At 37.1% G+C, this 13313-nt stretch overlaps 1 protein-coding gene across 1 annotated transcript; it reads right to left on the reverse strand.

Moving 5' to 3' along the window:
• Positions 1 to 6: 6 nt before the first annotated feature.
• On the reverse strand, positions 7 to 13310 carry LOC117332695. The gene is made up of 7 exons (XM_033891696.1): positions 13197 to 13310; positions 11445 to 11721; positions 10609 to 10830; positions 9954 to 10238; positions 7772 to 8441; positions 3456 to 3638; positions 7 to 2167 (listed from the first exon to the last, which is right to left on the reverse strand). The coding sequence occupies exons 2-5, from the start codon at positions 11542 to 11544 to the stop codon at positions 7846 to 7848; spliced, it is 1203 nt and encodes a 400-aa protein (XP_033747587.1). The 5' UTR covers positions 11545 to 11721; positions 13197 to 13310; the 3' UTR covers positions 7 to 2167; positions 3456 to 3638; positions 7772 to 7845.
• Positions 13311 to 13313: the final 3 nt, after the last annotated feature.

Raw genomic sequence — 13313 nt, forward strand, 5'->3', positions numbered from 1 at the left:
TTTGAGAAGAAGTTGCTTAAAGATTTTAACACATTTGACCACTGTGACCTTGAAGGTCACTCATGGTCATTCATTTGAACTCTCTTGGTAGTCCTTCATTCCAGCAGGCTATAGAGGCCAAACATCATGACTATTGGTCATTTGGTTATTGAGAAGAAGTTGCTTAAAGACTTTTAACACATTTGACCCATGTGACCTTGAAAGATATATTTAAACAAACTTGATAGCCCTTCATCCTATCATGCTACTGGTTCAATATCTTGACCTTGGGCCCCTTGGTTATTGAGAATATTATAGGTTGTTTAAAATTTTTGACACATTTCATGCCTTTTATAGTAACTATTTGAATCAGAGGTTACAATTCTACATGGGTGCTGTCATTTTCTTTCGATATAGATACATTTGTACATGAACTAGAGGTCAGGTGTATTAGTCTGTGAGGCATTCACAGAGGGGTCATAGAGGGAGCTGCAATGCACTCTTTGAGAGATTGGCCAAATTAGATGACCTTTGACCTCTTGGTTACTGAGTAGAAGTTGAATAATTGGGAAATGTTGATGCCCCACTAACAGACTGACAGACGAGGGATGCTGCATCACGTCAGAAGTTCACATGCCCAAGTGGCAGGTGAGCAGATAATGTAATGTATATGCAACATGCACATCATGAATGATAACTGTTATCAGTGTGGTTGGATTAGATATAATGAACATTTTACCAGGAACTGATAACAATTATAATACATAATATCACCACATAAAATATACAATATGTTTAAAAATAAAATCTTGTATAAATAAATTCAACCTGTGCAATATATATTCATGATACCATATCATACACTTAGGTCTGGTACATGTTTGAGCAAATGAAATATTGTAACAACACTTGCCTCTCTCAAGTGTACAGATTTCTATTGAGCTAGATCTAAGGTAATCCAGTTTGTAAATCTGGAACTCGAAATATCTCTACTACATAATTTTGCTCTCAATTTGGAGGTTTCTGAAATAATGATGATTCTGCCTCTGGCTATAGTTTTTACATCATTCACATAACTTATTGTTCCAGGAACCATCATTTAATTTAGATCAAGGCACGAGATTTAGGAAAAAGATTTCACTTCGTAAAATTTCACAGGAAAGATCTTTTCTTTTTCTATTCCAGTAAGCTGTAATCTGTAATTTGGGAGAAGTCATCGGAAACAGATTTTTAATATTCCGGTTAGCTGTAACCTGTTGGAGAAGTCATCGGAAACAGATTTTTGATATTCTGGTAAGCTGTAATCTTTCAGAGAAGTCATCGGAAACAGATTTTCAATATTCTGGTAAGCTGTAATCTTTCAGAGAAGTCATCGGAAACAGATTTTTGATATTCTGGTAAGCTGTAATCTTTCAGAGAAGTCATCGGAAACAGATTTTCAATATTCTGGTAAGCTGTAATCTTTCAGAGAAGTCATCGGAAACAGATTTTTAATATTCCGGTAAGCTGTAATCTGTAATTTGGGAGAAGTCATCGGAAACACATTTTTAATATTCCGGTTAGCTGTAATCTGTTGGAGAAGTCATTGGAAAAAGATTTTTGATATTCTGGTAAGCTGTAATCTTTCAGAGAAGTCATCGGAAACAGATTTTTAATATTCCGGTAAGCTGTTATCTGTTGGAGAAGTCATCAGAAACAGATTTTTAATATTCCGGTAAACTGAAATCTGTCGGAGAAGTCATCGGAAACATATACGGTCTTGCTCCGACAGGAGACTGATACATATGCTGTTTTTGGATCATCATTTTTAGCCGCTCAACCTCAGACAACAGTTTATCTAGCTTCCCTTGCATGTCCTCATTTGAGTCATGACGTCTTAAAGCTGATTCGCTGGCACTTTTATGTATACCATGGATTTCCTCTTTATCAGATTTACCTCCCCTTTGTTCCATTCTTTGGGTAGTATGTGGTGTTTGGCTGAGATCTAAAGATGGATAAGTCGGTCTTTCTGGGGTAAAAGATCTATAGAAAGATTTGCCAAAGACATCAGAGTTCTTCTCTTGACCAGAAGGGCCAGGAGTATCTATTTCTAATTTCAAATCTTTTTGACGTTTCGATAAAAGTTTGCTGGCAGACATATGTAAATCTTTGTCTCCTATTATTCCAAGTTTTTTCAGGACATGTTCACCTAACAAAATAAAAAAAAAAAACATAAAATAATACAAAACAAAATATTTATCAAATTGTAGTTGAAAAGCATAACTACCAATGAAATTAAAATGTACATATATCTTACAATAAAAATAACAAATACCTTGCATTCTCCAATTTACATATTAAAACTTTTAAAATAGCAATTTTTTCAAGAGATAAAAAGTATAGTCATACTTCGGATTATGAACATGGGCCACCACTCATATTTCGGATTGTGAAAATGAGTCAACAGTCATACTTCGGATTGTAAACATGGGTAACCAGTGATATTGCGGATTGTGATCATGGGCCACCAATCATACTTTGGATTGTGAACATGAGCCACCAATCATACCTGCTATCATGTTTTCCTCAAGATAACAAAATATCAGTAAAAAAAAATTTACTGAAGGTCAATAAAGATGAAAAAAACCATGCACATAAATATAAATATTCCAAACTCATGGTCCTTATAATATATCATATGCATGGAATGTGGGATGAGAATGGAGAATGAGAATGAGAATGAGCGTCCCTGTGGCTAAGAAATGACCAAGATACTTTTTTCAAGACATTTGAATAAATGCTTTCCAGTGAAACGCAACATTTCATGATTACAAAGCCAACCTAACTTCAACAGAGAGAGGAAAAGAAAAAAAATCACACTGGATGGACAGATTGACAGATGGAGAATACTGACTTTCACATACATTTGTATATACATGTATACATGCAAATAAGTGGGCTCCTCTGTATATAGGATGTTGCTGAAAGTGTAACAATACAGTCAAACTTAGTTATCTTGAAGTCAGTGGAGTCATTAAAAAATTTTTGAGTTTATATTAAATCTAAAGTATTATACAGTATATTTTAGTGGTGATCTTATTTTAGCAGCTTTCGCTTTGCAAGCATTCCGCTAATTAAATTATGATTGCGTTAATTGAAGTTTCTTACATTTAGTTTCCTATCGCAATTATCATAAGTGCCAATTTATCATTGTGCTAATCTGTTTAAATAAGTTTTGTGCCTATATAAATTAAGTATTCCAAGATACGAACATTTTCAGTATTTGAAGAGAATCTTCACTGTTCCTGAAATTTTACTGACAGCATAGATCAGTGCCTTCCAGTTAAATATCGTTATAACGAAGTTTGACTCTACTTGCACGCTAAATTCCAGGAATTTTCACGAGATAGTGTATATCCAAATTTACAAGCCTGTACGTACTGTTCGTTAAATCTATCTAATATCAACTGTATAATTTAAATACCACCGATACTTACACGGATCAGCAGGTATCTCACCCATTTCATTTTCAAACAGAATTTGTAAAAATTTCTCTGGGTGCCTGGAGATCTCCATTAGCTCTATTTTGTTAAAGCTTATATTGCCTTTGAGCTTCTCCTTGTGAGCTTCCTTGAGTTTCAGGGAAACTTCCTTTAGAGCACTGTAGTAGGGATGTGATACTGCAAAGAATTACATTAATCATCATCAGGATAATTTCAACAAAAGAAACAGGAGGCCCAGAGGGCCTGTATCGCTCACCTGGTTTCATGAGATATGAAACAAGAATGATGCTTATAAGTATATTTGTCACTGGCATTGCTATGTCAATATATCATAGGCATTTTATATGGGTACATGAACATTGCTTTTATTGAAATTCTCAAAATGTCAATTTAGCCAAATTGATCCCTTTTGGCCCCGCCCGTCAGCCCCCCGGGGGGTCAACCCCACCATTTGTACAATTTTGAATCCCTACCCCAAGGGTGTGCTACCAGGCGAATATGAGCGATATCCATTGCTTAGATTCAGAGAAGAAGTTGTTTATATAAATTTAGCCAAACTGGCCCCTTTTAGCCCCGCCCCTCAGCCCCCCAGGGGGGTCAGCCCCAACATTTGTACAATTTTGAATCCCTACCCCAAGGGGATGCTACCAGGCGAATATGAGCAATATCCATTGCTTAGTTTCAGAGAAGTTGTTTATATAAATTTAGCCAAATTGACCCCGTTTGGCCCCGCTCCTCAGCCCCCCGGGGAGGTCAGTCCCAACATTTATACTATTTTGAATCCCTATCCCAAGGGGATGCTGCCAGGCGAATATGAGCGATATCCATTGTTGAGTTTCAGAGAAGAAGTTGTTTATATCAATTAAGCCAAATTGACCCCGTTTGGCCCCGCCCCTCAGCCCCCCGGGGGGTCAGCCCTGTCATTTGTACAACTTTTAATCCCTACCTCAAGAGGATGCTATAAGGCTAATATGAGCGATATCCATTGCTCAGTTTCAGAGGAGTAGTTTCAGAGGAGAAGTTGTTTATATCAATTTAACCAAATTGACCATGTTTGGCCCCGCCTCTCAGCCCCCTGGGGGGGTCAGCCCCAACATTTGTACAATTTTTAATCCCTACCTCAAGAGGATGCTACCAGGCGAATATGAGCGATATCCATTGCTCAGTTTCAGAGAAGAAGTTGTTTATATTAATTTACCCAAATTGACCCCTTTTAGCCCCGCCCCTCAGCCCCTGGGGGGTCAGCCCCAATATTTGTACTATTTTGAATCCCTACCCCAAGGGGATGCTACCAGGCAAATATGAACGATATCCATTGCTTAGTTTCAGAGAAGTTGTTTATATAAATTTAGCCAAATTGACCCCGTTTGGCCCCCATCCCTCAGCCCCCCGGGGGGTCAGCCCCAACAATTGTACTATTTTGAATCCCTACCCCAAGGGGATGCTACCAGGCGAATATGAGCGATATCCATTGCTCAGTTTCAGAGAAGAAGTTGTTTATATCAATTTAGCCAAATTGACCCCGTTTGGCCCCGCTCCTCAGCCCCCCGGGGAGGTCAGTCCCAACATTTGTACTATTTTGAATCCCTACCCCAAGGGGATGCTACCAGGCTAAGATGAGCGATATCCATTGCTGAGTTTCAGAGAAGAAGTTGTTTATATCAATTAAGCCAAATTGACCCCGTTTGGCCCCGCCCCTCAGCCCCCCGGGGGGGTCAGCCCCGTCATTTGTACAACTTTTAATCCCTACCTCAAGAGGATGCTACAAGGCTAATATGAGCGATATCCATTGCTTAGTTTCAGAGGAGTAGTTTCAGAGGAGAAGTTGTTTATATCAATTTAACCAAATTGACCATGTTTGGCCCCGCCTCTCAGCCCCCTGGGGGGTTCAGCCCCAACATTTGTACAATTTTTAATCCCTACCTCAAGAGGATGCTACCAGGCGAATATGAGCGATATCCATTGCTTAGTTTCAGAGAAGAAGTTGTTTATATCAATTTAGCCAAACTGGCCCCTTTTAGCCCCGCCCCTCAGCCCCCAGGAGGGTCGGCCCCGTCATTTGTACAATTTTGAATCCTTATCCCATGGGGGTGCTACCAGGAAAATATGAGCGATATCCATTGATGAGTTTCAGAGAAGAAGTTGTTTATATCAATTTAGCCAAATTGACCATGTTTGGCCCCGCCCCTCAGCCCCCAGGGGGTCAGCCCCACCATTTGTACAATTTTGAATCCCTACCCCAAGGGGATGCTACCAGGCAAATATGAGCAGTATCCATTGCTTAGTTTCAGAGAAGAAGTCGTTTATATCAATTTAGCCAAATTGACCCCTTTTGGCCCCGCCCCTAAGACCCCTGGGGGGTTAGCCTCACCATTTGTACAATTTTGAGTCCCCACCCCATAGGGATGCTTTTGACCAATTTGGTCAAATTCCGATCTGTGGTTATGAAGAAGAAGTCAATTGTTGACGGACGGATGGACGACGGACGACAGACGCCACGGTATGGCATAAGCTCACCTTGGTCCTTCGGACCAGGTGAGCTAAAAAGTTAATTCTTTTGACAAAAGACCTGTAAAGTATTGTAAATTATTTTCAATTGGTGAGGATTCTACAAAAGCAGTAGTGCACTCTGCCTCATCTTTCATGTTTAAAAGGTTCCTGATTATTGATTCCTGAATCAGACATGATAAGGTGTGTGGTCACCTGCCCCCAATACAAGGGTTTCCTGAATCAGATATGATAAGGTGTGTGGTCACCTGCCCCCAATACAAGGGTTTCCTGAATCAGACATGATAAGGTGTGAGGTCACCTGCCCCCAATACATGGGTTTCCTGAATCAGACATGATAAGGTGTGTAGTCACCTGCCCCCAATACATGGGTTTCCTGAATCAGACATGATAAGGTGTGTGGTCACCTGCCCCCAATACAAGGGTTTCCTGAATCAGATATGATAAGGTGTGTGGTCACCTGCCCCCAATACATGGGTTTCCTGAATCAGACATGATAAGGTGTGAGGTCACCTGCCCCCAATACATGGGTTTCCTGAATCAGACATGATAAGGTGTGTGGTCACCTGCCCCAATACATGGGTTTCCTGAATCAGACATGATAAGGTGTGTAGTCACCTGCCCCCAATACATGGGTTTCCTGAATCAGACATGATAAGGTGTGTGGTCACCTGCCCCCAATACATGGGTTTCCTGAATCAGACATGATAAGGTGTGTAGTCACCTGCCCCCAATACAAGGGTTTCCTGAATCAGACATGATAAGGTGTGAGGTCACCTGCCCCCAATACATGGGTTTCCTGAATCAGACATGATAAGGTGTGTGGTCACCTGCCCCCAATACATGGGTTTCCTGAATCAGACATGATAAGGTGTGAGGTCACCTGCCCCCAATACAAGGGTTTCCTGAATCAGACATGATAAGGTGTGTGGTCACCTGCCCCCAATACAAGGGTTTCCTGAATCAGACATGATAAGGGGTGTGGTCACCTGCCCCCCCAATACATGGGTTTCCTGAATCAGACATGATAAGGTGTGTGGTCACCTGCCCCCAATACATGGGTTTCCTGAATCAGACATGATAAGGTGTTTCCTCCAGAGAAATGGTCGATACATAAGTTGACATAACTTGTTTTACAATTGTAGTAATTTAGATAAAGATTACTTTTCTAACCGTCTACTTTCATTTCGTTTTTGTTTGAATCTTCTTAGGTGTATAATTATCAATTTCTAATTTTACATAGTTTTAGTGAACTATTAAAATATTAGATTGTTTATATTTTTGTAGTTCCATTTTAATTTTGAGCCAAATATTCTCAGTATTATGAATGTTATGTACATGTTGGTAGAGCATGAGCATTTTAATTTTGAGCCAAATATTCTAAGTAATATGAATCTTATGTACATTAGTAGAGCACGAGCATTTCAATTATTCTCAACAATAGAAATGTCTGGTGATTGAGCTGGTCATACCAGATCTTAATGCTTCCACCTTTCCACTATACAGGATCTATGGACGGGTACATTGTCATAACTGTAGCATGCTATTGGGCCCATATTGTGACTCTGACCCTCTTGGTTGAGAAAAGACATTCATAGGAAAATGTAGACATGTACCAATATTATGGACAAACAGACAATGGCCATTCCACAAAATGGTAAAAGTCCACTTGCTTCTTTGGGTAAGTGAGCCAAACAAAAAAAAAGGGGGAAATTGTGTTAACATTTCTTCCTGTAAATCTTAGATTGCATATCTTAATAATCTTACAGCTGGATAATTCTCAAAAGTTTTCATGTACCAACCTGACTTTTTATCTTCCCTTCTATCTGCCCTTCGATGAATAAGTTTCTTCCTAGTTGGAGTTGTTATATCTTTATCATCCGTGCTCACCCAAGTTGTAGGTCGAGGAATCTCGCGGTTGACTTCTGGTGTTGAGGAACTGTTGTCTAACAGACTCAGAGGGCTGTTGGAATAAAATGTCTGTGAGTGTGTAAGCAGGCTGGACCGTCTGACATCTGTGTTCCAGAGCTAGCTGATGAATCTGTAGCCGTTCTACATAATTTCTCAATAAGTCTCTCTCTGTTTTCCGTACAACCAAAGTATTTGCTTCCAGTAAATCGCCTATATGTTTTGCAGCCTCTGGGAATCGGGAATGAAATTGTTTCAGACAAAATTTGAAATATGTGCTGATGCTGAGTCTACATAGAGAATCAACAGGGCCAGATTTAAGAGCCAAGTCCTGGTAAACAAGCGTGGCCAGAATCATCATGGCACGGTCATTGGCCATTTTCAGCTGGTCTGTTGTGACCTTGACCTTGGCTAGTTCTTCTCGTGATGATGATAGTGCTTTACTTCGCTCTATTAGCCGCGCCTGACTTCTGTCTAGTTCTGACGTTAGAATCTCTTTTTTCTCTAACATACGTTGTATTTCTTCTTTTTCACTTAGAGTGGCTGCCTTTTCAAATTTTAGATCTAAAATCAAAATAAAACAAAGCAAGGTAAATTACGGTATTCTGCAGCCCACGATCAAGTTTCTACCATGTACATGTATGTTGTATGTTCCAGTATATGAATCAAGGTAAGATTTAGGGGAATAAGATAAAAAGATATTTAAATATGGGGGAAAAAATAATTACAGTATTGCATACAAGTGTGGCTCATTATATCAATAACATCTCTAGAAAGTTACCTCAGAAGGATAACAAGAAGAGTTGATACCATTGTGGGTTGGTGTGGCTATACTGTTATACGTAGCATTACCATCTTTTACTGGGTATAAGCCCTGGGGGGGCCTTGTTTGTTTGTTTTTTGTTTAATATCCTAATCACATCTAGGGTCATTTAAGGACGTGCCAGGTTTTGGAGGTGGAGGAAAGCCGGAGTACCCGGAGAAAAACCACCGGCCTATAGTCAGTACTTGGCAACTGCCCCACGTAGATTTCAAACTTGCAACCCAGAGATGGAGGGCTAGTGATATAGTGTCTGGACACCTTAACCACTCGGCCACCATGGCCTTGGGGGACTATAAGTGTAAAGTGTAAAGCAAATAACTGCGGCATTATGATTGCATAAAAATTGGAAAAAGAAATGTACACTATAATTGGTATATTCATTATGAAGTAGTACATACAGGCTTCACATTTTTTAAAACTAAAATAAATAAACTGGTTCCAGATTTTAAATTTCCGGATTTTCCGAAAGGGTATTTATACAGGAAATTTAGTTTTGCCTACAGCGAATAATGCTGTCTCCCGATCAAGGTAAGATTGTGGAAAACTTAATGTACAACATATGTCGAAACAATAAAGATTAATTCTGTCTTTAGGATAGAGATATTTAATTTCAAATATGTTTTAGAAAAAAAAACCTGTCTAGAGAATTGTGTCATTTTGGGTGAAATAGGAAATTTTGCAATATATATTTTTTTTCATTGGTTACCATGGTATTCACTAGTCTGAAAAACATAAAAAAAAATAAGTTTACTTATCTTTCCGAGCTGTTTTAGAATTGCAAATGTTGTATAGATTACAAATACATATATAATTATACTTTATCAAAGGTAATATGTATAAAGGGTTAACTGGCTATGTTTATATATCTAAAACATGTGCCTTATTTTATTTTTACTGTACACTGATACCTTTGCTCAGTCAGCAGAGCCAAACTTATGATGCCAGAGACCCCGGTTCTATTATGGTGGAGGCATTTGGAGTCTTCATTGATATTTAATTTGGAAACCTCAAGAATAACTGTGGAAGTAGTGTACAAGGAGACAGAAGTGGTCAGAATGACTTGTACAACTGTTAAATACAGTTAACATCACTCAGCTGATGGAGAATGCTCCTTTGGCTCAGTCAGTTGACCCATATATAGCTTGTTATACTAGTTAAATTCCTGTTGAAGTTCTAGGCAGGGATGTAGTTTTGCCCCTGTTGTTTTTGCACCATTATTATAAATGTCTCAATGAGAAATGATGACCACTTACTTGCAAGTTTTACACGTTTGTCACCCACTGCAAATGAGTCAACCCTCAGGCTCTGTAGAGTCGACTTTTCAATCTCTGAGAGTTCAAACAGGGCTAATACTGCAGATTCCGGTACCATCAGTGTTATAATCAAACTATGCAGAGGCTCGATACCTTTGATGAAAATGAATTTTGGAGGAACACAAAGTCGCTCAGCGATGTTTGCTCGCAGGATCTCAAGGTCTTGCTTGGATGTGGTTTCCAGTTTACCACCGATATGGAAGTCGGCATAAACATAGCCATTTCCTAAAGTCAGACAAATTTCAACTTTGATTCAAATTAATTACTAACAATACCGTAATTGAACAGATGATATGGCCATTCCCTTCAGTCAGATTAATTTCAACTTTTATTCAAATTTATTACTAACAATACCATTAATTGAACGGACATTATGGGCAGAAATCAGGATTTTTTTTGTTTTCGATCAAACTATTAAGAACTAGTTTAACTTTTAACGACATATTATATTATATCAAATGTATTCTTACATTCTATTTTTATAATAGACACTGTTTATTTTTTTTTTAAATCAGAAAGGTGAAAATAGAACATGGATCATTCCTTTTTGGAAGAGATTATTCAGCCAGCGATTCTATATAAATACAACACTTACTTGGTCTTTTGTTAGGTAAAAAGAAGTGTAGGGGGCGTGTGTTGTACTCTCTAGCAAAGCTGACGAATTGGACATGCAAGTCTTTTCTGTCTATGTGCCAGACTAAGCTTTGGAGTTGTAATAGATTAAACTGGTCCACAAAGTCAATGTCCATCATGTGGATAAAAAACTGTTTGACAGTCTTTATTTCAGATAGCGCTCTCTTTCCCATTCCCCATTCACCTGTAAAAATCACAAGTTCTAGTTATTCCTCAAATTTCCAGAATAAGACAGAATAAGACGGACATTTTATGTGATATATTTTTTAATAAGCTTAATATTATACACTTTATAACAAATTGAATTGTCCGTCTCCCATACATCTTAATAACATTTTCCCAAATTTCAATTTTTTTTTTTATATTTACATAATTCATGTCCTTGATGCAAAATACTTTGAAGATAATATTTTAATAAATAAAGTTATGAAATAGTAAAAACCTCTAAACAAAGCCAAAAACTGTTTCAATTCAGTCACTAATGTGGAAAAAGTAACATATATTCCCTAGCACATGATATGGTTATTCATTCAGAGATGATAACGGTCTTTCAAGGGAGCAGAGAAAAAGATCATTCATTTAAACCATTTTGGTAACTCTTCATTCCAGCATGCTACTGGCACAATATTATTGGTCCTAGGCCTCTTGGTTATATTGAAGAAGTGGTAAATGTTTTTAGGGATGAACGGTAATTAGAATAGGCCCCCGCCATTAGAGTCTTTGCATCAGCTGACCTGAAAAATTATAAATTGTTAAAAATCTGCAAAAAGTGACAAGCAATATAATGATGTACGATACCTTTCATCAATAATTTCATTTCATCCAATTCGTCCTCAGAGATCTGCTTTGCAAGTTTCATCAGAAACACTTTGAGTTTCCAATCTTGAGATATTGGCATCAACCCTTAGACTTGAACCTGCAGGCTGGACTTGTAGTCCTGATGTTTGCATGTCTGAACTGGAGCCAGACAAATGGTAAGGTTGGTCATCTGATGGATTGGTAATCACAGAGGGTGATGCATCGGCTGAGGGTACGTCATCCATTCCATCATTTCCATAATGACCAGAATCAGCCACTTTGGATAAATTAAAACACAATGTATCAATGTCAAGATACAGCTCATCAAACTATCATATAGAGTTTGTCAGATTAATACAGGGACTTTTTCTAAAAGCTTTTGGAACTAATAATGGGTCCCATTTTTTAAAATAACATTCCATAATAAAATCAAATTCCCAAAATTTGCAGTTGACTCCCTAAAATCTATCTCAAAATTTACCAATTTCTTCATGAAAGGGATGAAAATGCATCAATGACCGATGAAATGCCATGTTCACTGTTATGTAACATGCAGTAGTAAGTATACAAAGTATTATCATACCTTAACGACTTACACATTTCATAATAATTTGAAGGTTTATCACAGGTCAGTAAAATAAAAAGGCCTCTGAAGAAAATCATTAATATCAAAAATAAATGATTAAAGTACTACATAATGACAGATTTAAAATTCAAATCATACAACAAAGTGATACAAATTCAATATCAAAGTATTGATCAATATTGGGTATTGTTTTTTTTTGGGGTATTGTTTTTTTTTGTTTTGTTTACTCTCAAAAAAATCATAACTGTCATCAATTAGTTCTACCAATTGCCTGGTCAGCATACTTGCTTACATTTAAGATAGATCCTATTTCCTCTTAAGGTAAAATGTGCTTTGAATTTAATTTGTTTAAGTGAAATACTTTTTAATTAACTTTGAATTATGTAAATGTAAAGAATTCCACTTAAATGAAATGTTTGTTATTCATCTTAAGATACAATCTTTTTCACTTAACTGAAATAAGAACTGATTCAAATTCAATATTACAGCTGACTATACAGTAGGCCTACACCTCTCATGAATTGAATAGAAAACAGACTACATTGTACATGTAGTTCATTTTTTGATCAACTTTAAAATTGTTTTCCTCTCAAGTGAAATTATTAAAGAAATATTTTATTTTACTTACGGGAAACGAAAAAATAATGGAAATAAAACAATTTTCCACTTAAGTGAAATATTAAAGATATAATGGAAATAAAAATATTTCCATGAAGTGATCGAACTATAGATTCTAACACATAATGGAAATAAATTATGTTTTCCTTCATTGATTTGAAATTAAACCGCTAGTTTTGACATTTACCAATTTTAAGCAGGATTCGTGCAAAATGGAATAATCATATTAATGTCATCGTTATAATTTACCGGATATATAGATTCACAGGTAGTCTACTTCATGGGGTCAGAAACTAAAGTTATAATCAAATTGTCTAATTTTCATTTGTAATATCATTTCTTGTCTATTTATGTACTAATACAACAATGGAACCGATTATAAAGCGCTTTTTCAAAACACAACATTTTCTGGTTGTTATAGTTCTTGACCCCAAGTTACCTGTGGATAGATCTGGTGAAGTGTCAAACATATAACTAGAATCTAGTCTAGTAAAAATGTGAAAATATCTTCATAATAATAAAAACGAAAAGAGATAATTGCAACTTACTTTTAGTTCTTCACTTCTTCATGTTATTATCCTTCAGCGTTAAATTTATCTATGACTAAGACAATGAATAATAATATTTTATTGGATTTTAGTTCCTGCTAAATTTAATCAAAAACG

This window comes from Pecten maximus, chromosome 8 (genome assembly GCF_902652985.1).
Source record: "Pecten maximus chromosome 8, xPecMax1.1, whole genome shotgun sequence".
NCBI classification, from domain to species: domain Eukaryota; kingdom Metazoa; phylum Mollusca; class Bivalvia; order Pectinida; family Pectinidae; genus Pecten; species Pecten maximus.

Excerpts from the sequence above, each read along its gene's own strand:
- LOC117332695 (XM_033891696.1), bottom strand. The coding sequence starts at position 11,544 with ATGCCAATATCTCAAGATTGGAAACTCAAAGTGTTTCTGATGAAACTT. Across the intron at positions 10,831-11,444 it reads AATGAAATTATTGATGAAAG|GTGAATGGGGAATGGGAAAG; the intron begins GTATCGTACATC and ends TGATTTTTACAG. Across the intron at positions 8,442-9,953 it reads CAAACGTGTAAAACTTGCAA|ATCTAAAATTTGAAAAGGCA; the intron begins GTAAGTGGTCAT and ends TTTTGATTTTAG.